The 26,161-nt window shown below is 42.2% G+C and overlaps 1 protein-coding gene across 5 annotated transcripts in view; it reads left to right on the top strand.

Annotated features, from left to right (window-relative positions):
• Positions 1 to 285: 285 nt before the first annotated feature.
• Positions 286 to 26,161, top strand: part of LOC106565749 (inositol 1,4,5-trisphosphate-gated calcium channel ITPR1) — a 166,046-nt gene continuing 140,170 nt past the window's right edge. For all 5 annotated transcript variants that reach the window (XM_082959369.1, XM_082959366.1, XM_082959368.1 and 2 more), the window contains exons 1-3: positions 286 to 463; positions 12,349 to 12,462; positions 21,105 to 21,175. In XM_082959369.1, the coding sequence (XP_082815495.1) occupies positions 12,371 to 12,462; positions 21,105 to 21,175 (163 nt within the window). In that variant the 5' untranslated portion in view covers positions 286 to 463; positions 12,349 to 12,370. The remainder of the gene's footprint in view (positions 464 to 12,348; positions 12,463 to 21,104; positions 21,176 to 26,161) is intronic.

The following is a 26,161-nucleotide window of genomic DNA, read 5'->3' as shown; positions in this document are numbered from 1 at the left end:
TTATTCATAGTGTCACAGTTTATAATAGAAGGCCTAATACACTTTTAAGCAAAAATGATCAACACAGCAATAGCAAAACTGCTCTACACATAAGTCTATTAATATGTCTATTTTTAAATTGCAAACTTCAGTGTCAATATCATACAATGGGTCGCAGCCTACAGGTAGCCTACAGTTTTTATCATTGAAACAACATTTCCCAAACACCACTGCTGCAGTCTATATATAAATATATAATATATATATATATATTAGCAAAAGGGGCGTTTCTTCAAAGCGCATGTGGAGGAGGTAAGAAGCGGATTGCCACTGAGGACAAATTCAGCTGTCAGAGAAGCTATGTTCAAACTGGAGTTTCAGTCGGCGATCATGGAATTAAACGAGGACGGCGCAGTGGAAATTCACGTTTGCTGATCCAGCCTGATTCGATAATTTTTTTCGCCTCATTCTTTCTTTTGTGAAGGTAAAGTCCTATGCAGATTCTCACCCTGTAGCATAGTTTTGAGAGGACCATCATCCTCTAACGTCATACATGAATTGTCAAGGAACCCACGCGTTATAGTCTACCTCGATATAGTAGGCTATGGCTTCTATAGTTTTTAATGCATTGCGTTTTCAAGACCACCAAAATGGGTCTGTATCGTGGAATAAAACCTGAAACTTCCGACGTCAAAATGTCAGATTGTTTTTAGACAAGTGCATTTTGAATGAGCTGTGAGAAATGTCAAGGTGGCCAAGCGATACATTTTTGGTTTATGCGACTCGGTTACATTTGACAGCTTCAGGAAATGAAAGATGTAACAATGTAGCCTAAGCAACAAGCAAAGACTGGCAATGTAGCCTAACAATGTAATGTTAATGTATCAATTGAATATATATATATATATACTAACCCCATTTAATATATATACTAACCCCATTTAATATATATAACTACTCATTTTGTTTCATCCTGTTGATTCAGGAGCCTATGCCAGACAATTAGCGTTGCCTACATCACTGATAGAATAGGCCAACAAACCAAGAGTAAAAACAAGCATTGTCAGATTGTTGTGATGGAGTCAGACCTATTTGCTACATTCTACATGGCTACAGTATTCCCTTCTGTTTGGATCATTTTTATATTGGGGATGTTGATGAGGCACAATGGTTTCTCACACTGGGGATTTGGGCAGAATTATTACTAATGGAAAGGCCTGCAGACATTTCCGTTTGGACACTAGGTAATTAGAGTTGTAGGTTTTTCAGAACATTCCGTAAAGAGTGAGGCCTACATAAAAACATTCAGAAGCTATCTTTTATTTGAGTGAAGGTTTCATGTACAGGTAACTGCCAAAAATAAAGGAAACGCCAACATAGTTTCTTAATAGGACGTTAGGCCACCACGAGCCAGAACAGCTTTAATGCACCTTGGCATAGATTCTACAAATCTATTTTACTCTATTGGCGGGATGCGACACCATTCTTCTATGAGAAATTCCATCATTTGGTGTTTTGTTGATGGTGGTGGAAAATGCTGTCTCAGGCGCCACTTTAGAATCTCCCATAAATGTTCAATTGGGTTGAGATCTGGTATGGCCTTGGCATATGGTTTACATTGTTTTCATGCTCATGAAACCATTCAGTGACCACTCGTGCTCTGTGGATGGGGGCATTGTCATCCTATGTGGGCATAGCCATGGTAGCCAAAATAATGGCCTGCCCAGCATTTTTATACATGACCCTAAAAATTATGGGATGTTAATTGCTTAATTAACTCAGGAACCACACCTGTGTGGAAGCACCTGCTTTCAATATACTTTATATCCCTAATTTACTGAAGTGTTTCCATTATATTGGCAGGCTACAGATACAGGTAACTATCACTCCCCAGCAACCTGCATGAGCTGTGTTGCTTGTTGAAAACTATCATTTGAAATCATTATGATCAAGTTCAGTTGACCTAAACCGATATATAAAGGAGGACCTCTGCCCTGTGGCGCAACAGAATTTGAGTATGTCACCATTTCCAATAAAAGGAATACTGTCATGGACTAACTGCCCATGCCAAAGCCCAGGGATATTTACATGTTGAACTGGGGAATAAACTTTGCCAAATGACCTCAGTTAATTAATGCAAAAACAATTGAGATTAGCTTTAGTTCAAAGGTTACATGGTGTCTTGTAGTGCATAGTATAAAACAGCTCAGCTGGTGATGCATTAAAAAACAAAAACATTTTAAGTGAGAAATTCACATCAGCACCACAATGTCTTTTTCCCCCATGCTCTACCAAGGTTTTCCAACACACAGCTTTGACCTACTACAGTAACTATATTGTACTTCCAACTATGTGTAGGCAGGTTGCTTAGGATTCAAACCTTCTCAAACAGCTTTTATAGAGGTGCTTCCATACTAATGGGATTTGTACCGTATACAAGGTAAAGCATTGGAATCTTCACACACCACAGTAAGACATTATCTCATTACACTACCTTTTTCATGCTTTTTAAATTTTTATTAAATGAAAGCAAGCTTTGCTTTTATACTTACAAGACCATCAGAATGTTGTGATTGACAGAGTCGAAAGCCTTGGCCAGGTCGATGAATACAGCTGCACAGTAATGTCTCTTATCGATGGCGGTTATGATATCGTTAAGGACCTTGAGCGTGGCTGATGTGCACCCATGACCGGCTCTGAAACCAGATTGCATAGCGGAGAAGGTACGGTGTGATTCAAAATGGTCGGTAATCTGTTTGTTAACTTGGCTTTCGAAGACCTTAGAGATGCAGGGTAGGATAGATATAGGTCTGTAGCAGTTTGGGTCTAGAGTGTCTCCCCCTTTGAAGAGGGGGATGACCGTGGCAGCTTTCCAATCTTTGGGAATCTCAGACGATACGAAAGAGAGGTTGAACAGGCTAGTAATAGGGGTTGCAACAATTTCGGCAGATCATTTTAGAAAGAGAGGGTCCAGATTGTCTAGCCCGGCTGATTTGTTGGGATCCAGATTTTGCAGTTCTTTCAGAACATCAGCTATCTGGCTATGGGTGAAGGAGAAATAGTGGGGGCTTGGGCGGGTTGCTGTGGAGGGTGCCGGGCAGTTGACCGGGGTAGGGGTAGCCAGGTGGAAAGCATGGCCAGCTGTAGAGAAATGCTTATTGAAATTCTCAATTATAGTGGATTTATTCATTGTAACAGTGTTTCCTAGCCTCAGAGCAGTGGGTAGCTGGGAGGAGGTGCTCTTATTCTCCATGGACTTTACAGTGTCCCAGAACTTTTTTGAGTTTGTACTGCAGGATGCAAATTTCTGTTTAAAAAAGCTAGCCTTAGCTTTCCTAACTGCCTGTGTATATTGGTTCCTAACTTCCCTGAAAAGTTGCATATCACGGGGGCTATTTGATGCTAATGCAGAACGCCACAGGATGTTTTTGTGCTGGTCAAGGGCAGACAGGTCTGGAGTGAAACAAGGGCTATATCTATTCCTGGTTCTACATTTTTTTGAATGGGGCATGCTTATTTAAGATGGTGAGGAAGGCACTTTTTAAAGAACAACCAGGCATCCTCTACTGTCGGGATGAGGTCGATGTCATTCCAGGATACCCCGGCCAGGTCGATTAGAAAGGCCTGCTCGCAGAAGTGTTTTAGGGAGCGTTTGACAGTGATGAGGGGTGGTTGTTTGATCGCAGACCCATTACGGACGCAGGCAATGAGGCAGTGATCGCTGAGATCCTGGTTGAAGACAGCAGAGATGTATTTGGAGGGCTAGTTAGTTAGGATGAAATCTATGAGCGTGCCCGTGTTTATGGATTTGGGGTTATATCTGGTATGTTCATTGATAAGTTGTGTGAGGTTGGGGGCATCAAGCTTAGATTGTAGGATGGCCGGGGTGTTAAGCATGTCCCAGTTTAGGTCACCTAGCAGCACGAGCTCAGAAGATAGATGGGGGGCAATCAAATCACATATGGTGTTGAAGGCACAGCTGGGGGCAGAGGGTGGTCTATAGCAAGCGGCAACGGTGAGAGACTTGTTTCTGGAAAGGTTAATTTTTAGAAGTAGGAGCTTGAATTGTTTGGGTACAGACCTGGATAGTAAGCCAGAACTCTGCAGGTTATCTTTGCAGTAGATTGCAACACCGCCCCCTTTGGCAGTTCTATCTTGTCGGAAAATGTTATAGTTAGGGATAGAAATGTCAAGGTTTTTGGTGGTCTTCCTAAGCCAGGATTCAGACACGGCTAGGACATCCGGATTGGTGGAGTGTGCTAGGGCAGTGAATAAAACAAACTTAGGGAGGAGGCTTCTAATGTTAACATGCATGAAACCAAGGCTTTTACGGTTGCAAAAGTCAACAAATGAGAGAGCCTGGGGGATGGGAGTGGAGCTAGACACTGCAGGGCCTGGATTAACCTATACATCACCAGAGGAACAGAGGAGGAGTAGGATAAGGGAACGGCTAAAGGCTAAAAGAACTGGACGTCTAGCACGTTCAGAACAGAGAGTAAAAGGAGCAGATTTCTGGGCACGGTAGAATATATTCAAGGCATAATGTACAGACAAAGGTATAGTAGGATGTGAATACAGTGGGGGTAAACCTGTGCATATAGTGATAATGAAAGAGATATTGTCTCTAGAAATAGCATTTAAACCAGGTGATGTCAATGCGTGTGTGTGGGAGGTGGAACTAAATTGTTAGCCGAGGCGTTTTGAGCAGTGCTAGAGGCTCTACAGTGAAATAAAACAATAGTTACAAACCAAAACAGCAATATACAAGGCATGGTGACATTAGGGAGAGGCATGTGTAGCCGGGTGATCATAAGAGTCCAGTGCGTGGCTTCAGGCAGCTAGCGGCGGGCTAACAGAAAGGCCCAAGAGGGGCGACGCGACGGAGGAAAGTCTGTTGTGGCCTCCTCGTGCAGTTACATCAGCGGACAGATCAGCAGGGCTCCGTGTGGTAAACCAGGCCAATTGGAAAAATATGTATAGTGGCCAAAGAAATATGTCCGAACGGCCTCTTAAGCCAGCAGTCCAATGTGCTTTAGATGGCTAGCAGGCCGCGGATTAGCGGCTGTGCGTTCAGGGGACGTTAGCTGCTATAATTCTAGGTGGGGGGGAAAAATATATATATTAAAAAAACTTGGTTCAGAGCTTGCGGTAGGAATCCAGAGATATGGAGAAGAATAAGTCCGACTAGCTCTGGTTTGAGTCGCGCTGTACAGACTGGCGAGAGTTGTCTGGGATAAAGGTAGCTGATGACCGCTAGCAAAGGATAGCTGACTGCTAGCTAGTAGCTTCGGAATGTATTCGATGGGCCTCGTAAGCTAACAGTCCGTTGTGCTCTAGACAGCTAGCATTCAGGGGACGTTAGCTGCGTAGGTCGGAAGATGAGAAGGTTCAGAGCTTGCGGTAGGAATCCGGGGATATGGAGAGAGAAATAGGTCCAGTATGCTCTGGTTGAATCGCGTTGTACAAACTGGCGAGAGCTTTCCGAGCTAACGGTTAGCTGATGACCGTTAGCTGGCTAGCTTATGTTGGAGATTCCAGTAATAGAGGTAGAGAAAAATACTTTAAAGAAAAAGCAGGTCCACACCACATTGGGTGAGGCGGGTTGCAGGAGAGTATTTTTGAAGTAAGGGGTTAGAAAAATATAAAAAGATATGCGAAGAAAAAGATATATATATACATGGGACACGACAGGACGAAGGACAAAGACTTCTGACTGCTACGCCATCTTGGAATATCTTGAAACTTGTGTTTGAAACATGGTCCTATTTTATCAATTGCTGTGCTGATCAATGGACAGTTCATTACCTTTGTCAAAATAATATGTAGCTTAAAGTTATGTTTGTACTTGTATTTCTTTTTGCAATAAAGATGGTGTCCCTACAATAATACACATTTACAATAGGCCTATATCTAAAAATACATACAGCCAAAGAATGTATGAATATAAACTGGTATACATAATTTTAATAGCGGAACAATGTAAGTCTATTATCCTTTTGAAGAGTATAAATTAGGCTATTGGAGAAGGTTGGAATCCTAAGCAACCTGCCTTCACATAGCTACTGCAGTAGGTCAAAGCTGTGTGCTGGAAAACCTTGGTTGAGCATGGGTGGAATAGGCTTTGTGGTGCTCATGTGAATTTCCTTTTTCGGCTTCAGACCGATGCCTATTCTCACTTAAATTGTAGGTTTTGTTTTTAATTTCTATGGTTTTTACACTGGAAGGTTACTATTATACAACATTATAATACAGCTTAACACATGCTCTCCCTGTGAACCCTCACAATGTTGTGTGTTTTATATTTTATTTATTGAATATCCCAGCTCATAATCCTACTGATCATTGCTCAAAGCAAATTGGCGGGAGCAAGGAAACAAAGACTGAAGCAAATATTTACTATGTGATTACACAATGTAGCTGGCTAGATGACTACAGGAGCGCGAAATATGGATGAGCTGTTATCATCGGAAGGGTTCTGAAATATTCTTTCTCGCCAAGGCGAGGTGTGACTGGATATATCATAGTCATCCTCCTCGGTGGAAGTGACTTGGGACAGACCTGGTGCGTCAGATGCAAGTTGATTTTGGAGGTAGTCCAGCTGAATTCTCCCCGGGACAACGGTGATCTACTCTGACAGCACACAGTGGAGGAATTAGATGTTCCAGTACGACTAGGACATCAACAAGCACATAGATATGGCCAGACGCTCTGTCAACCAGCTGGTGTTTGCGTTTCTTTGTGACAGGTGCATGCCCACAATCCTCCACTCAGACATAAAGCACTGTGTCCCTGGGAAGTACCGTAGGGATGGCGTGCATCTCACGGATGATGGAAATGACCTCTTCCATAAGAGTCTGAGAGCTGGGCCCGTATCCACAAAGTGTCTCCAAGTAGACAATTGGTGAAAATAAAAGCTATGCATGAAGCCTCTTCAGTAATGAGTCACACCTAGTTGACAGCTATTTAGGACACCTCATGTGCTGTCCTAACCAATTCATGAAGCGTTACCAGCAGGTGTCTTCATAATAGAAAAAGGCAGAGATTCAGTGGTTCCTGCACCATAGACAGGCAATTGCTTTGGAGTTGAAGGAATGTTTTGATATTTCTATATGATCTACCCAAAAATAATCTGGACCTACATGCAACAGTACCGCTTGCACCTTTGACAATGATTTCTTATGAGGCCTTATTCTCATGACACATGCCTAAATACTTACAACCACTAGACTAATAAATTGTAAGCTTTTCTTTCAATTATATCATTAAGCTGCATGTTATTTCAAGTGGAATATCATGTTGTTATTAAAGATGCCAAAAACAGTCATGCCTATAAGTGGGTAATTGAAAACATTGCATTGCGTTTGGGTAAAAATGATAGACCTTTCAAACGTTTTATGCAACATCAGCAAGTAACTACTGTGCCAAAACAATTTAGTTGTTTAACAAGTGTGTAGATATAACAATAATATTATCAAAATGATGCTTTTAAACCATTATACTGTATAATTCAGTGCAAAATGCCTATCACATTAGAAAAAATATCAGGATTGGTAAAAAATCTAAAGATATGCATGCCAACCTATTAAGAGTAAGCAAAGTGATCGTTTCAGGCGAAAATGATATCAAACTTTTTACCATTGCAACATTTGATGTACAGTCACATTCACCGTGGTTGTCTGAAGCCTGCTATAAATTTCGCAGCTGGCAATGCCTCATCGCGATTGTTTATTCCCCATAATTTGCTATGAGCCGTCATCACTATCTTTCCTTTGCGGTACCTCAAACTGTCATTACTACCAGCTGACAGTTGATTTTACTCCTGGCTCAGAGTTTGTCTGAGCAGTGACTTAACATCATCCTAAAACCTGCTCTGAGGTTTTTTTTGTCTTAACTGGGTTTAACAGGATTCTTAGGACCTTTTCTGAGACGCTTTGTGGAGACGGGCCCTGGTCTCTCTTCCGTTCTAGCAAGATGCACGCAGTAGTACACACCACACACTGCCATGTATTTGCCTCTCCAGAAACCCAAAGGCTATTTTTAAGAGCCATCTAATGAATTCAAATAAGTGGGTGTGTGTCGGGAGGGGCTGTTAAAACTATTTAAAGAAACAATTTTCAAAATACTCCCACACCGATCTCGACAAACTATTTCTGTATGGACCTCGCTTTGTGCATGGGGGCATTCCCCAAATTGTTGCCACAAAGTTGTACGCACAGAATCGTCTAGAATGTCATTGTATGCTGTAGTGTTAAGATTTTTCTTCACTGGAACTAACCCGAACCATGAGAAACAGCCCCAGACCATTATTCTTCATCCACCAAACTTTGCAGTTGGCGTTATACATTGGGTCAGGTAGCGTTCTTCTGGCATGTGCCAAACCCAGATTCGTCAGTCAGATGGTGAAGCGTGATTCATCACTCCAGAGAATGCGTTTCCACTGCTCCAGAGTCCAATGGCTGCAAGCTTTACACCACTCCAGGCAACACTTGGCATCGCGCATGGTGATCTTAGGCTCGGCTGTGGAAACCCATTTCATGAAGCTCCCGACTAACAGTTCTGGTGCTTCCAGAGGCAGTTTGGAGCTCGGTAGTGAGTGTTGCAACCGAGGTCAGATGATTTTTAACGCACTACGTGCTTCAGAACTCGGCAGTCCCGTTCTGTGAGCTTGTCGACTACCATTTCGCAGCTGAGCCGTTGTTGTGCCTAGAAGTTTCCACTACACAATAACCACACTTACAGTTGACCAGGGTAGCTCTAGCAAGGCAGAAATCTGATGAACTGACTTGTTGGAAAGGTGGCATCCGATGACGGTGCCATGTTGAATGTACTGAGCTCTTCAGTACGGGCCATTCTACTGCCAATGTTTGCTATGGAGATTTGTCGGCAATGGGTGTGGTTGAAATTGCAGACACCATTAATTTGGAGTGGTGTCCACATACTTTTGGCCATGTAGTGTATCTCCTTCATGAGGCAAACCCACATTGTTCTGATCCACAGGCGGGAACTCTAACCATTTATACTATTAATCCTGTTCTTAACACATTCACTTCGACAGACCATTTAAACATCTGGAAGCGTTTGTTCCAAAATTTATTTTCTTCATTCACTCAGTAATAATTGCACATTTTATTTTTCTTGCTTGGTTAAAATACAATAGTCTAAAATAGTTTTGTTGAAAACAGACTTATTTAGTCACGTAGTTAACCAAGGTAGCAAGCATTCCATTTTTTTTGGACTGCAAGCTTCTGCGACCTGAGCTCATAGCGTTTCGTATTATTCCTGGACACTCCATTTAGTATGATATGTTATGTTTCGTATGGGTGTATTAACTTGTGGATGACCATCATTCATTGTGTATGATATGTTACAAATTAAAATTCGTATATGTTACGAAATCCACAAATTCCAATTCGTACAGTATGTTACGAATTTCCAATAGGTACGATACATTACGAATTACAATTTGTTGTGGCTAATGTTAGCTAGGTGGATAACGTCAGCTAGGTAAGGGTTAGGAGTTATGTTAAAGGGATGGCTAACATGCTAAGTAGTTGCAAAGTAGCTAAAAAGTAGTAAGTAGTTGCAAGGCTGGTAATTAGCTAAAATGCTAAAGTTGCTAGACATTCGTATTATACGCCCATCCGCTCCATTTTGATCCCGGCCTCCTACAAACAAAGACTGAAAAAGGAAGTTCTGGTAATCAAGTCTGTACAACGCTGGTCTAACCAATCAGAATCCTTCCACCAAGACTGTGTTGAGCACGTGGACTGGAGTATGTTCCGGGTCACCTGGGTATTTTTTATTTAACCTTTATTTAACTAGGCAAGTCAGTTAAGAACAAGTTCTTATTTACAATGATGGCCTAGGTACAGTGGGTTAACTGCCATGTTCATGGGCAGAACGGCAGATTTTTACCTTGTCAGCTCAATCTAGCAATCTTTCGATTACTTGCCCAACGCTCTAACCACTAGGCTACCTGCCGCCCTTATAACATCAATGAATACACCAACTCAGACACCGGATTAAAAAAAAAAAAAATGCATAGATGTGATACCAATGGTTTCTTCTAAAACTTACCCGAATCAAAAACTGTGGACTGTGGACCAGACGGCATCCCTAGCTGTGCCCTTAGCGCATGTGCAGACCAGCTAGCTGTTGTGTTTTCAACATTTTCAATCTCTCTAGCTCAGGCCGTTATCCCACCTGTTTCAAGATGTCCGCTATCATCCCCATGCCCAAGAAAGGGAAAGTAACTGAACTGAATGACTACTGACCCTTAGCACTCACTTCCGTCATCATGAAGTGCTTTGAGAGTCAAAGACCACATCACCTCCTTCCTTCCCGACACACTCAACCCTCCGAAGAAGATCATCAGGAACCTAAGCCACCCGAGCCATGGCCTGTTCTCCCCAATTCCGTCACTCAGATCCTGGCAATACAGACATCCTACTTTGCCCCCACCCCAATGGACATTTTATCATGCTGAATAGCCACCACTACTCCTTCCCCCCTCCCTGCCTTTCAATGGACAATTACCCTGCCCACACCCCAACGTACATTTATATTTAAGCAATAAGGCCCACGGAGGTGTGGTATATGGCAAATATATTCATGGCTAAGGTCTGTTCTTAAGCATGATGCAATGCGGAGTGCCTGGACACAGCCCTTAGCCGTGGTATACTGGCCATATACTGTATAACAAACCCCAGAGGTGCCTTATTGCTATTATAAACTGGTTACCAATGTAATTAGAGCAATAAAAATAAATGTTTCGTCATACCCGTGGTATACGGTCTGCTATACCATGGCTTTCAGCCAATCAGCATCCAGAGCTCAAACCATCAGTCACATTGTCACTGTAAAGTCCATGGAGAATAAGAGCACCTCCTCCCAGCTGCCCACTCCACTCCATTGATAATTTCAATAAGCATTTTTCCACGGCTGGCCATGCTTTCCACCTGGCTACCCCTACCCCGGCCAACATCTCAGCACCCCCTGCAGCAACATCTCAGCACCCTACCCCGGCCAACACCCCTACAAACGAGCTTCAACACCATACAACACTCCTTCCATGGCCTCCAACTGCTTTTAAATGCTAGTAAAACTAAATGCATGCTCTTCAACCGATTGCTGCCCGCACCCTCCCGCCCGACTAGCATCACTACTCTGGACGGTTCTGACCTAGAATATGTGGACAACTACAAATACTTAGGTGTCTGGTTAGACTGTAAACTCTCCTTCCAGACTCACGTTAAGCATCTCCAATCCAAAGTTAAATCTAGAATCGGCTTCCTATTTTGCAACAAAGCCTCCTTCACTCATGCTGCCAAACATACTCTCGTAAAACTGACTATCCTACTGATCCTTGACTTTGGCAATGTCATTTACAAAATAGCCTCCAATGCTCTACTCAGCAAACTGGATGTAGTCTATCACAGTGCCATCCGTTTTGTCATCAAAGCCCCATATACTACCCACCACTGCGACCTGTATGTTCTCGTTGGCTGGCCCTCACTGCATATCTGTCGCCAAACCCACTGGCTCCAGGTCATCTATAAGTCTTTGCTAGGTAAAGCCCTTATCTCAGCTCACTGGTCACCATAGCAACACCCACCCATAGCACGCGCTCCAGCAGGTATATTGCACTGGTCATCCCCAAAGCCAACACTTCCTTTGGCCACCTTTCCTTCCAGTTCTCTGCTGCCAATGACTGGAACAAATTGCAAAAATCTCTGAAGCTGGAGAGTTCTATCTTTAAGCATAAGCTGTCAGAGCAGCTTAACAATCACTGTACATGTACACAGCCAATCTGTAAATGGCACACCCAACTACCTCATCCCCGTATTATTACTTACCCTGTTGCTCTTTTGCACCCCAGTATCTCTACTTGTACATCATTATCTGCACATCTATCACTCCAGTATTAATGCTAAATTGTAATTTTTATTTTCTATTGTGTTATTGACTGTACGTTTGTTTGTGTAACTCTGTTGTTTTGGTCGCACTGCTTTGCTTTATCTTGGCCAGGTCGCAGTTGTAAATGAGAACTTGTTCTCAACTGGCCTACCTGGTTAAATAAAGGTGAAGAGGAGAAAAAAAAAAACTGTTGTAAATGCGTGTGTAATATATATTTATTTTTTCATTCACACTTGCACAGAGCTTAAGAATTTTACTGTACACTGCAACTAGGCATGAGACTAAATAAAAATCTATCTATATTAACAATGGTGTACATTGGAACCGCTATGAAATTACATGGTAATAGCTGTAGGCCTATAGGTTAAATATGCAGTATTTATCAGGGTAAATGACTGTACATCTGTGTGGTATATTTATCACACTAACTCTTGTCTGTTCCATCTTTTCCAGGCACAGTCCAGGGTGAGGCAACATGTCAGACAAGATGTCCAGTTTCCTCCACATAGGGGACATCTGCTCTCTCTATGCAGAGGGCTCCACCAGTGGATTTATCAGCACTTTAGGGTATGTCTGTCTGCCTACTGTTATACTGCTGCATATGAATCCAATCCCTCTCAACTTGAAAGACGCACATGCTCATAGATTCATGTCTGTCACAGTACACATCCAAGGTCTGACACGGGTTTGTGTACATTTACACATAAACATGCACATACGCACAGAGCCAGGTACCAGCGAAATAATGAACCTGGTTGGTGTTTGGGGCCAGGGAGACAGCTGGAACTGTCAAATAATATAGGGGTTTATTTAACAGCTTAGACGGAGTCATGGCTTTTATTTCACAACCTTTAATAATGTTTGCTCTAGTGTTATTAGCAGAATAAACCCTTACTCATTCCATTGTTATTAAAGTAATGCCGTTTCATACCGGTTTCCGCTGATGTGGTGGCGCATATAATAAGAAAAGCTAGATTGCAGAATGCTTGTCATTGAGGTAATAATGTTCTATGCCCTTAGAAGACATTTTGAGAAATGGCAAGGGAGAGGGTGTTTGGAGCTGGAGAGAGTGTTTGGAGCTGGAGAGAGTGTTTGGAGCTGGAGAGAGTGTTTGGAGCTGGAGAGAGTGTTTGGAGCTGGAGAGAGTGTTTGGAGCTGGAGAGAGTGTTTGGAGCTGGAGAGAGTGTTTGGAGCTGGAGTGTGAGAGGCAGAGGTCACAGAACATTTTTGGAGTCCAGCTGAGGATGTAGAATAGCAGTGGAGAGGGAGGACTGAGGACACAGAAGTGAGGGGGTTAAACACGAAGGAGAGAGCGAGGGGGAGGAGAAAGTGAAACAGTAGGGACGGTGAGTGTCAGGGAAGAGAGGAATGTGTTTGAACAAGTGAAATGTTATATTGAATTGTATAGTGTCTGTGGGATACAGAGAAGGTGATGTGTTGGCTGTCCTTTTTGTTTCTCTTCCAAGTTGTACCATTAGTAAAACCATGAAATGATGGTCGTAAGTGGCTTAATAACCTCTTACATCTAGATGTTCCGCTAGCGGAACGCCTCACCAATATCCAATGGTATAGCGTGGCGCGAATTACAAATACCTCAAAAATGCAAAAACTTCAATTTTTCAAACATATGACTATTTTACACCATTTTAAAGACAAGACTCTCCTTTATCTAACCACATTTTCCGATTTCAAAAAGGTTTTACAACGAAAGCAAAACATTAGATTATGTCAGGAGAGTACCCAGCCAGAAATAATCACACACCCATTTTTCAAGCTAGCATATATGTCACAAAAACCAAAACCACAGCTAAATGCAGCACTAACCTTTGATCTTCATCAGATGACACTCCTAGGACATTGTTATACAATACATGCATGTTTTGTTAAATCAGGTTCATATTTATATCAAAAACCAGCTTTTTACATTAGCATGTGACGTTCAGAACTAGCATACCCACGGAAACTTCCGGTGAATTTACTAAATTACTCACGATAAACATTCACAAAAAACATAACAATTATTTAAAGAATTATAGATATTATAGAATTATAGAACTCCTTTATGCAATCGCGGTGTCCGATTTTAAAATAGCTTTTCGGTAAAAGCACATTTTGCAATATTCTGAGTAGATATCACGGCTAGCTATTTTGACTCCCACCAAGTTTGGCACTCACCAAACTCAGATTTACTATAATAAAAATTGGATTACCTTTGCTGTTCTTCGTCAGAATGCACTCCCAGGACTTCTACTTCAACACCCAATGTTGTTTTGGTTCCAAATAATCCATAGTTATATCCAAATAGCTGCGTTTTGTTCTTGCGTTCAAGACACTATCCGAAGGGTGACGCGCCGGCGCGTATCGTGACAAAAAAATTCAAAATATTCCATTACCGTACTTCAAAGCATGTCAAACACTGTTTAAAATCAATTTTTATGCGATTTTTCTTGAGAATAGCGATAATATTCCAACCGGGAGACATTGTATCCGTTCAAACACTGAAATAAGAAAATGGAGTCTTCACATGTGCGCCAGTGTCATTGTTCTCAGAAGGAGCACTCTCCAAAACCCCTACTGTTTTTCGCTCAGAGACTGCAGAGTTATCATTCCACGTTCTGGCGCCTTCTGAGAGCCAATGGGAGCCTTAGAAAATGTCACGTTACAGTAGAGATCCTGTATTTTCGATAAAGAGGCTACAGAAGGCCAAGAAATGGTCAGACAGGGCACTTCCCATATAGAATCTTCTCAGGTTTTGGCCTGCCATATGAGTTCTGTTATACTCACAGACACCATTCAAACAGTTTTAGAAACTTTAGGGTGTTTTCTATCCTAATCTATCAAAGCCAATAATTATATGCATATTCTAGTTTCTGGGCAGGAGTAATAACCAGATTAAATCGGGTACGTTTTTTATCCGGCAGTGAAGATACTGCCCCCTATCCTAAACGGGTTCAATTATTTTGCTTCCTGTGTTTGAATTTAAATATTGAGAGCTTATGCTGTATACATTATACAGAAGCGATTGCTCAAATTAAACTGTACATTTTAACTCTTCCTTCCATCTGTGATCACACCCATTTAACAGCATTTCACGCCTAAACTTTCATCACGGCTCAGTGAGGGTTGAGGGAGATCATTGACTGAAGCATGAGCTGAATTCACAACAAGGCTGATGGGCTTGACAACACTTCAGCCTCTAGTTCTCTGGCGTCAGAGCTGCGAAACTGCCTCGTCTCCTTCCTGTTCCTCCCTTCTATTTTCTGCTCCTGCCTGTTTGTTGTTCTTTTCCCTCAGTGAAAATGAACACGGTATCTGTGTTTCCATCTCCACTCTTAGCCTCCTTTTTAGCATTGTGATCTATGCCTCTTAATCATACGTCGTCACTATCTGGCCCTCTGCTGGGGCCCCATTCAAGCCTTGCCCTGCCATCTCTCAAGAAGCTCCTGCTCTTACACAAATTGCGTATCCAGGCTATGGAAACAAATGTGTGCATGGCTTTGAAGAGCAGCACCTTGACCATACGCGGTTGTCAAGATGCCAGCCTGGTAATCACTTTTTTTTCTCCCTCTGGTCCCCTCTCTGTTGTGGTGGCCCTCTGTTAGGAGATGAGCTGAAGGGAAGGAGCTATATTTAGCAACAGCAGGTAGTGTACAGGAGGCTGTGATACTGTTGGTTGTCTCTGTGTATCATACTGACCATTATAAAGCTTTGGAATGAGCCACCTGGTCTGCAGCTGGTTTTGAGAGGACTGTTCTGTTCACTACTGTACCAGGGGCCTATAGTCTGGCCTGGGCTGGCTGCTTCCTGGAGCACAGAGCAAGACTGCTGCTCTTTGCTGATTTTACATTGACGTTATTACACCTCTTTACAGGCTCTGCTTAGAAATTCAGTTGAATGACGTCTAGCATTTTCCTTTTAGTGTGTAGGCTGTATTGTTCTGTAGGACATTATTATATTGTTTAAATGCATATCCATGATCTGTACAATGCAGTGCATCCATGTGATGCATGGACAAGATACTAGTAAATTAAATCAATAGCCTAAACTATCGTAACCCAATTCATTTCCTTTGGGGATGTGCTTACAGTGTGTTTTTATTTAAACAATATGATAATGTCCTACAATACATAGCCTGCACAGGCTATAAATGGAAAATGCTGACTGGCCTGGCTCCAGAACCCCATCGAGGTGTCATATTTATCTTTCCGACTACCTGCCAAGCATCCTGTGTTTTGCAGCCAGGAGTAAATCTGAGGCCTATAATGGACTGAGCTTTTATGAAATGGATTATTCCATGGGTGTTATACCTGTGTAGTAACACTGTAAATACTATAGTAACAGCATTGTAGTTACATATTATTTTAATAAGTGCTTTGGGTGCGCTTTATAATGACAAGTGTTTTGCTTCTACACAAGTAGAATAAGGAACGGTCTCTATTCCTCTTGTGTAATTACAATAAACATTCAACTCCATAACTGTTATTAGTTAAGAATACTATGTAAAATGTCAATACAACGTTGTGCCTTGTGTAATGTGTTGCTACACAGGTATAAGAGCAACAACTCTGATTTAAAATATCAGACACCAATAGTGTTAATGGCTCAGCAGAATGCTCCAAGAATGGTGATCCATATGAGGACTTAGTCCCATTCTTGCATTGCTGCACCAAAATAGGAATCAGACAGAGAGTGGTCCTCTGTAGCTTAGTTGGTACACAATGACGCTTGCAACGCCAATATAGTGGGTTTGATTCCCCGGACCACCTGTACGTAAAATGTATGCATGCGTGGCTGTACAGATGTAGGATCTTACACTGAACAAAAAATACATGCAACAATTTCAAAGATTTTACTGAGTTACGGGTCATGTAAGGAAATCAGTCATTTGAAATAAATTGATTAGGTCCAAATCTATGGATTTCAAGTGACTGGGAGTACAGATATGCATCTGTTGGTCACAGATGCCTTAAAAAAAGGTAGGGGTGTGGATCAGAAAACCAGTCAGTATCTGTTACCACCATTTGTCTCATGCAGCGCAACACATTTCCTTCGCATACTCTTAGAAAAAAGGGTTCCAAAAGGCTTCTTGGTGTGTCCCCATAGGAGAACCCTTTCTGGCTCCTCTGTGGAAAGGGTTCTACCTGGAACCAAAATGGGTTCTCCTATGGGAACACCCAAAGAACCCTTTTGGAACCATTTGCCCACTGAAGTCGTTTATGACGCCGAACTGCAGTCAGGTCAAGACCCTGGTGAGGATGACGAGCAAGCAGATGTGCTTCCCTGAGACGGTTTCTAACAATCTGTGCAGAAATTCTTCGGTTGTGCAAACCCACAGTTTCATCAGCTGTCCGGATGGCTGGTCTCAGACCATCCCGCAGGTGAAAAAGGCGGATGTGGAGGTCCTGGGCTGGCGTGGTTAAACATGGTCTGCGGTTGTGAGGCCGGTTGAACTTATTGCCAAATTCTCTAAAACAACATTGGAGGCAGCGTATGGTAGGGAAATTTACAATAAATTCTCTGGCAACAGCTCTGGTGGACATTTCTGTGGTCAGCATGCCAATTGCAGATTCCTTCTAAACTGGAGATGTCTGTGACATTGTGTTGTGTGACAAAACTGCACATTTTAGAGGTGCCTTTTATTGTCCCCAGCACAAGGTGTACTACCTGTGTAATGATCATGCTGTTTTAATTGGCTTTTTGATATGCCACACTTGTCAGGTGGATGGATTATTTTAACAAAGGGGAAATGCTCACTAACAGGGATGTAAACAAACTTGTGTACCAAATTTGAGAGGGAAGCTTTTTGTGCATATGAAACATTTGTGATCTTTTATTTCAGCTTATGAAACATGGGACCAACACTTTACACGTTACGTTTATATTTTTGTTCAGTATAATTTGAGCCAGTTTACTACAGCAGGAAAATAATCCTGCAGCAACAGGAAATGGAAATTATGTGGATTATAATTACTGGAATAGTTTGTAGGGGTTGATACATGTTTTTGTTGTTGGGGCAAATCAAATCTGAAATTTCAAAGTGGTAATTACTAACTTTAGAGATTATTTTCAAAACTCAAATACACTACAAGTTTGCATTTCACTTTGGATAAAAGCATCTGTTAAATGGCATCTATTATTATATATTAGAGTGCTTGATGAATGCCAATCACAGATGTTCAGGTGTTCAAATTCCAAGTGCCTCTATCAATTCAGCTGTGTTTTCTTAAGTTTATTAAGGCTCAATGGATTTAGATGTTTAGGAGTTAGGCTAAATGTGAATAGCCATGTATTAGTAATAATAATGCTAAATAATATAGAGCCCTTGAAACCTGAGAGTTTTAACCACCTAAAAGCTTTATTTACAGGCACAGCCCCAATCCTTTAATATTCCTCATTTCACCACCTTCTCCCAAACCAAATATTTATTTTCATAATACCCCCTTATTACACATTTCAGCCAAGAATTCAGAGGAAATTTCAGCCAAAGCTGTTCTTGCTCTGTTTATTTTTAGCTCAGAAGGTGTGGTTTAGTTCTGAGTGAGCAGACTGGCTTAGTATTGCTATGAATGCCCTTACAGCAGGTAGAGGATGAAACATAGTTCATCCACTAATTAGACTGCTTGATTTCAGGCCTTTATGTCCTTATACTGTAGGTACTCTCAATGTGCGGCCTCCAGAGAGGGCTGTGCCCTGCTCGGCCAATATTGGGCATACTGAGTTTTGATGGACAGTTCCCACAGCAATCTGCCTTCTACAACTCTTGACCAATAATCTTGTTGATACAATGAAGTAGTGTCATTATGCACTGTGATGCTGATTGGTGATGCATGCAGGGTTAACATAGTCTGTCTGCCACCTAACTCCAAGTCCTCCTGACTTTAGAGTCTGGAAAGGCTCTTTTGATGTTGTCTGCACGATGGGTCGATAAGGATAACACCGTGCCACCGACGCGGCCAGCTACCAAGGACTGGGCTCTCCTTCCCCGTGGCCGACGTGAGTAAGACAGTTAAACGTGTTAACCCTCGCAAGGCTGCTGGCCCAGACGGCATCCCTAGCCACATCCTCAGAGCATGCGTAAACACACCAGCCAGCTGGTCTGTTTACAGACATATTCAATCTCTCCCTATCACAGCCTGCCATCCCCACATGTTTCAAGATGGCCACCATTGTTTCTGTACCCAAGAATGCAAAGGTAACTCAACTACATTACTATCGCCCCGTAGCACTCACTTCTGTCATCATGAAGTGCTTTGAGAGACTAGTCAAGGATCATATCACCTCCACCTTACCTGTCACCCTAGACCCACTTCAATTTGCTTACCGTCCCAATAGGTTCACAGATGATGCAATCGCCATCACACTGCCCTATCCCATCTGGAGGAATACCTATGTAAGAATCTGTTCATTGACTATACAGTAGCTCAGCATTCAACACAATAGTACCCTGCAAGCTGATCATTAAGCTCGAGGCCCTGGGTCTGAACCCCGCCCTGTGCAATTGGTTCCTGGACTTCCTGACGGCCACCCCCAGGTGGTGAAGGTAGGAAACAACAGCTCCACTTCGCTGATCCTCAACACAGGGGCCCCACAAGGGTGTGTGCTCAGCCCCCTCCTGTACTCCCTGTTCACCCATGACTGCATTGGACATGCACGCCTCAAACTCAATCATCAAGTTTGCGGACGACACAACCTTAGAAGGCTTGATTACCAACAATGACGAGACAGCCTACAGGGAGGAGTTGAGGGCTCTGGGAGTGTGGTGTCAGAAAATAACCTCCCACTCAACGTCAACAAAACAAAGGAGATTATTGTGGACTTCAGCAGAGGGAGCACCCCCCCCTATCCACATCGATGGGACAGCAGTGGAGAAGGTGGAAAGTTTTAAGTTCCTCAGCGTACATATCACTGACCAACTGAAATGGTCCACCCACACAGACAGTGTGGTTAAGAAGGCACAACAGCGCCTCTTCAACCTCCAGGAGGCTGAAGAAATTTGGCTTGGCACCTAAAACCCTCACAAACTTTTACAGATTCACAATTGAGAGCATCCTGTCGGGTTTCATCACCACCTGGTACGGCAACTGCACCACCCGCAACCGCAAGGCTCTCCAGAGGGCGGTGCAGTCTGCTCAACGCATCACTGAGGGCGAACTTCCTGCCCTCCAGGACACCTACCGCACCCGATGTCACAGGAAAGCCAAAAATATCATCAAGGACAACCACCCGAGCCACTTCCTGTTCACCCCGCTATCATACAGAAGGAGAGATCAGTACAGGTGCCTAAGAACTGGGACTGAAAGACTGGAAAACAGCTTCTATCTCAAGGCCATCAGTCTATTAAATAGCCATCGCAAGCACAGAGAGGCTGCTGCCTACATACACAGACTTGAAATCATTGGCCACTTTAATAAATGAAACACTAGTCACTTTTAATAATGTCACTTTAGTAATGTTTACATATCTTGCATTACTCATCTCGTATATACTGTATTGTATACTATTTACTGTATCTTAGTCTATGCCGCTCTGACATTGCTCGTCCATATAGTTATATATTCATAATTCCATTCCTTTACTTAGATTTGTGTGTATTGTTAGATATTACTTGTTAGATATTGCTGCACTGTTGGAACTAGAAGCACAAGCATTTCGCTACACCCGCAATAACACGTGTATGTAACCAATAAAATTTGATTTGATAATGATTGGTTTTCATTTGTCTTTCTCACTCAAACATCCACATGGACAGCCACACATAGCCCCGAGCACCCTTCAAATACAGTTGTTGTGTTTTCAAATCCAATCAACTTGAGGTCTCAACCCTCCCAGAAAAAGAAAACGTCTAAGAGAACCAATCAAAGCTCATTAAGAAATAATCACAAATCTTGCATTTACAACGGCCTCCAGTCCAGACCGGTGTGTCAGCTCTCCCTCGCTGACCATGTGAGTTGCATCAGCCAGGCTAGGAGTAGCATAGATCAAATATAGGTTGTAGTTATGAGTAAAAGAGAGGTTTATAATCCAGATGGAGATTATATTGAGTGACTCAACAGCATTGTTTGTGCTGTGTGTATGTATCAGTAGCATTCACTGCTCAGAATGAAACTTGTGGCTGATGTATTGTTTGTCTGTTTCTGCAGGCTAGATGTATGTGTAGTTAGAGGGATGAGTGTTTGATTGACAGCTGTCATTGCTCCTCCTGTTCCCAGGCTTGTGGATGACCGCTGTGTGGTACAGCCAGACACAGGGGACCTCAACAACCCGCCCAAGAAGTTCAGAGGTAATGAGAACACCCCTTCTATCACTCTGTTCAGGCTGCTGTTCAAATGCAAGCGTCCAACCCATACTGTGGGATCAAAGAGTCAGCAAGGAGTTATGGCATTGATTCATGTGACCTTTTTTCACTGTAGTTTCCTCTCTTAGTCCAATCTCTGCTCAGATGTCATTACAATGGATATGATGTCAGCTGGAAAAAGCCTTGTAGAATCTCTTCCAACTCTGAAGCCATCATTGCAAGAGGATTATAACTAAGTACTGTGGGTTTAACCCAGTGGTTTGTGCTCCATGTAAGCATTAGATCAGTAGTTTACACAGAGGAGATTTAAAAGGTATGTTGAGACATGGAGCCATGACCCCTGATCCTTTGTTATGACATGTGAACTGATGCCTGTGGAAATGAAACACTACTGAAGCTAATTAACCTTGTTTTCACCTGCCTCCCCTCACTCAAATGTGGCACTAGACTATACTACAGTACAGGCTACAGTACAGTACAGTACAGTTAATACACCACATTGTGTCACCTAGTGAGAGGCCTGTACCCTGTGTTGACTCTGGTGAGGGTGGTTAACTCTGATGCCCTTTGTAATTTCACCACTAAACTAACATTTTCCTCCATATTATTCTTATACTTGTATCTGGTAGTGGCAGCGTTTTTTTAAATTAAAGGTGTTGGCAAATGTATCTAATGTCTTCAGACTATGAAAAGATGGCAGAGTGCCATGTTTCTTTCATTATTGAGGCTGATTCATGCAGTCCATTTCCTGCAAATGTAAGCAGTGTGGATTACGCCAGAACAGAGTTTAGTGTTTCTGAGACTGTCTGGAACAGGCTTGTGTGTTCTGCGAGTAAGAGATAGTAGGCTATTTACTGACAGTTTCTCAAGGCATTTAGGATTGTTGTCAGGAATACATTTTAGTAATTTAGCAGACGCTCTTATCCAGAGCGACTTACATTGCATTCATCTTAAGATAGCTAGGTGAGACAACAACATCACAATCGTAGCACGTGGGGAGGGGGGACTTATTTAAGATACACTCTCTCTTTAAAGAGTATCAGACGTTTTCAGAAGATGGGCAGGGACTGACATTAGACGGAAGCTTTTTCAACCATTGGGGAGCCAGGACAGAGAAGAGCTTTGACTACAAGACTACGTCAGTATATAGCCTGGTCATGAGTCATGCTCAGGGTTCATGCATTAGATCTGATTGATCTACATACAGTACATCTTTCATGACAGGTCTGACAGGCTTCACTGCTAATATTCCAAGTCATATAGATTGATGCAGTAGTGCCGATGATGCATCCTACTGGGTGTTGGACTCCTCTGTGTTGCCAGAGTTTGCCTACTGTAATGTTGCCTGTGAAATGTCAAACTATTTGGTGGCTTTGAGGCCCATTTGTCCCTAAAGCGAGCCCTGGACAATTTCTTGATGTTGATTGCAAACACTTATTCCCAGCTTGCTGTTATTGGGGTTTGGATTTGATCAGGCTGAGGCAGCAACAAAAATAGTTGTTTGATGTGAGATTCTGTTTACTTTCACTTTAACTAGAGCTTCATGTCTTCAGGGGCATCTTAATCCATTAATAACAACACTGTCCTCCAAAGAAAAAAAAATCATTCTACGAGTGTATTTTGATGCCACTGCTGTTTCATACTTGGATGTTTTGTAATTCACCTTTATTGCTTCAACACGTCTAATGCCATGGGTTTGTTGTATAGTCATTCAACAACACCAAATAGTAGGCCGAATTACTGTGATTAAAGAGGTGATAGTACACTGGGATTCGTGCCTTCACTGGTGTTCGTCATTAATTGCCATGGCTGTCTGTCAGTTTGAACTGGAGCCGGGTCAATCCTATTGCCACAGTAACAACAACATATTGGCCTTCCCCAGATGGAGATTTCAATGGTGGATTATGTGTGTTACTGTCTCTTTAGCTCATGTGGAACACATTTGCTTAATGGATAATGCAAATGCTGAATTTTATAATGAACTGTGTTTGGTACAGAATATAATGATGATGATCGACTACACTCATGTATAGTAGCACTTTGATTGAAACTAGGTTAGGTTATTTTGGAGAAAAAGCTATCTACCAGCTATGGATTTGTATGATTGGTTGTGGTTTATATCAAGCTTCTGTTTTTAACTTTATTCTCAGTCTTGGCGAAGATATGTAACTTTTTCCCCCACTCAACCATACAACCTAGCCTAGACGTTATTGAGAATTCTAGTCTGATCAGTGATGTGTCAGACAGTAAAACAACCTGAGTGTTGACAGTTTTTACAGTGGATCCCTCCCTTTCCCTCAAGGTCAGTGCAGAACAATTCTGGTAGCAGCAGGGAGGGCCAGCTGGGAGTGATGCTCCTGCTGATGGGCACCTGGAAGCTCTGGCTGCATACTGTCTCTAATGGAGCTCTTTTTAAATTAGCACAATACCTTGGCAGGCCTCCAGTGCAGACCTTTGAAAATACATTTTTGAGTGAAATGACGTGATTGCCAATGTGAGTTTCATTTATTCGAATCAAGGTCATGGAAATTAAAATTGACCTTTTTATCCCTGAAAATGAGAGCCCTAGTTTACTTTATATAGCACGTCCGTGTCATTGTCACACAAATCACTCTATATTATGTCAACCTTCAGTGACAATGGTGAAAAAAATGAAGATTTACTTTGTAATGAAACGCACCACAACTCCTCTAGTATATTGTACTCTCCTGCACTGTAGCACAATGGAAGATGATTCAATGTAAGGAGACTTGTCTGTTGTTGCTCAGGGAAATGTATTGCTTCTGGTTAGTTGTGTGATTTGCTAAATGGATGGTTTTGTGGGTTTTTGTTTTTGGCACAGGAACCCAAGTTACAGTAGTTTGACAGAGAATGTCAACTACTTCATGTCAACCAGCTGTTCAGTCTCTTTCTAGAGGCTCAGTAGATTCAGGAGGCAGCATCGTCACTGGCTTAGGCCTCTAACAAGACTAGCCCAAATATGTCACTGCTTAGTATTGAGAGAAGAGGAATCAATAGCTACTGTAGCAGCAGGGTACCTTACTATCTTTATGTGCCTTTTCATTCTCTTTTTGGACTGAGAAAACAGGCCTACGTAAAACGTCTTTAGACACGATTGTTTTTGTTCAATGGTATGTATTGTCAAAATGGTGAGCTGTTTTTGTTTGTACGGCTGTTGTTTCAGTTCCCCAGATAGCCACATTAGACATGCACACTACTGGACAAGAATCTATTTAATCATAATTTAATCATCTAGGCTTGGAACCTTAACTTCAGTCACTCCCATTGCTGAAACTATCTGGGCCAATGGTGTATTTGAATGTTATAGGTCAGAGGAGTTAAAGAGTTTGTGTCTGAGGGGTAGGCCTTATAGTATTGGTACTCCAACTCCTTTTTAAGATGGTGCTGACACACGGTCACCCTGTTTTCTAGCTCCTAGCCAACTTTGAAATATTTTGTTTGTTTACATTATTTGCTCAGAATGTTTCTTGTATCATTGCCTACAGCAGAAAATAGCTTTTGGACATTAGATCAGCAGTCACTCAAGCAAAATTTGCACAAAAATGGGTCATTTGTTTGAACTTCCCAAGGCAGCTCTATTCATCCTGGGGGTTGCACTAAAACGCTGACGCCGGAGAAGAGGAAGAAGTGGGGCCCTAGTCAGATTCAGGCGGCATGCATACCATCCACCGCTTCAGATTATTTTACTCGCTAATGTTCAGTCCCTGGACAATAAGGTAGACAATCGCCTTACTGACAGACATCAGGGACTGTAACATACTCTGTCTTACGGAATCATGGCTCTCTCTGGATATATTGTCCCCGTCCATTCAGCCAGCGGGGTTCTCCGTCCATTACACAGACAGGAAGAAGGAACTCTCCGGGATAAAGAAAAGTGGAGGGGGTTATTTCATGATTAACAATTCATGGTGTGATTGTGTTAATTTACAGGAACTCAAGTCATTTTGTTCTCCGATATGGAATATCTCACCATCAAATGCAGACCGGATTAACTCCCAAGATCATTTTCTTTGGTCATCGTCACTGCCGTGTATATTCCCCTCCAAGCCTACACCGTGACTTCTTTCAAGGAACTACACTAGACTATAGAGGTCGACCGATTATGATTTTTTCAACGCCGATACCGATTATTGGAGGACCAAAACCCCGCTACCGATTAATCGGCCAATTTTTTTAACATTTTTTTTTAAACATTTTTTATTTGTAATAATGACAATTACAACAATACTGAATGAACACTTATTTTAACTTAATATAATACATCAATAAAATCAATTTAGCCTCAAATAAATAATGAAACATGTTCAATTTGGTTTAAATAATGCAAAAACAAAGTGTTGGAGAAGAAAGTAAAAGTGAAATATGTGCCATGTACAAAAGCTAACGTTTAAGTTCCTTGCTCAGAACATGAGAACATATGAAAGCTGGTGGTTCCTTTTAACATGAGTCTTCAATATTCCCAGGTAAGATGTTTTAGGTTGTAGTTATAATAGGACTATTTCTCTCTCTACGATTTGTATTTCATATACCTTTGACTATTGGATGTTCTTATAGGCACTTTAGTATTGCCAGTGTAGCAATATAGCTTCCGTCCCTCTCCTTGCTCCTACCTGGGCTCGAATCAGGAACACATCGACAACAGCCACCCTCGAAGCAGCGTTACCCATGTAGAGGAAGGGAAAAAATTACTCCAAGTCTCGGAGCGAGTGACGTTTGAAACGCTATTAGCGCGCACCCGGCCAACTAGCTAGCCATTTCATATCGGTTACACCAGCCTAATCTTGGGAGTTGACAGGCTTGAAGTCATAAACAGCGCAATGCTTGAAGCATTGTGAAGGGCTGCTGGCAAAATGCACAAAAGTGCTATTTTGAATGAACGCTTACGAGCCTGCTGGTGCCTACCATCGCTCAGTCAGACTGCTCTATCAAATCATAGACTTAATTATAACA

This window comes from Salmo salar, chromosome 12, assembly GCF_965601325.2.
Source record: "Salmo salar chromosome 12, fSalSal1, whole genome shotgun sequence".
Lineage (NCBI taxonomy): Eukaryota > Metazoa > Chordata > Actinopteri > Salmoniformes > Salmonidae > Salmo > Salmo salar.
Note: the sequence above shows the minus strand (reverse complement) of the source record. Positions and strands in the feature narration are given on the sequence as shown.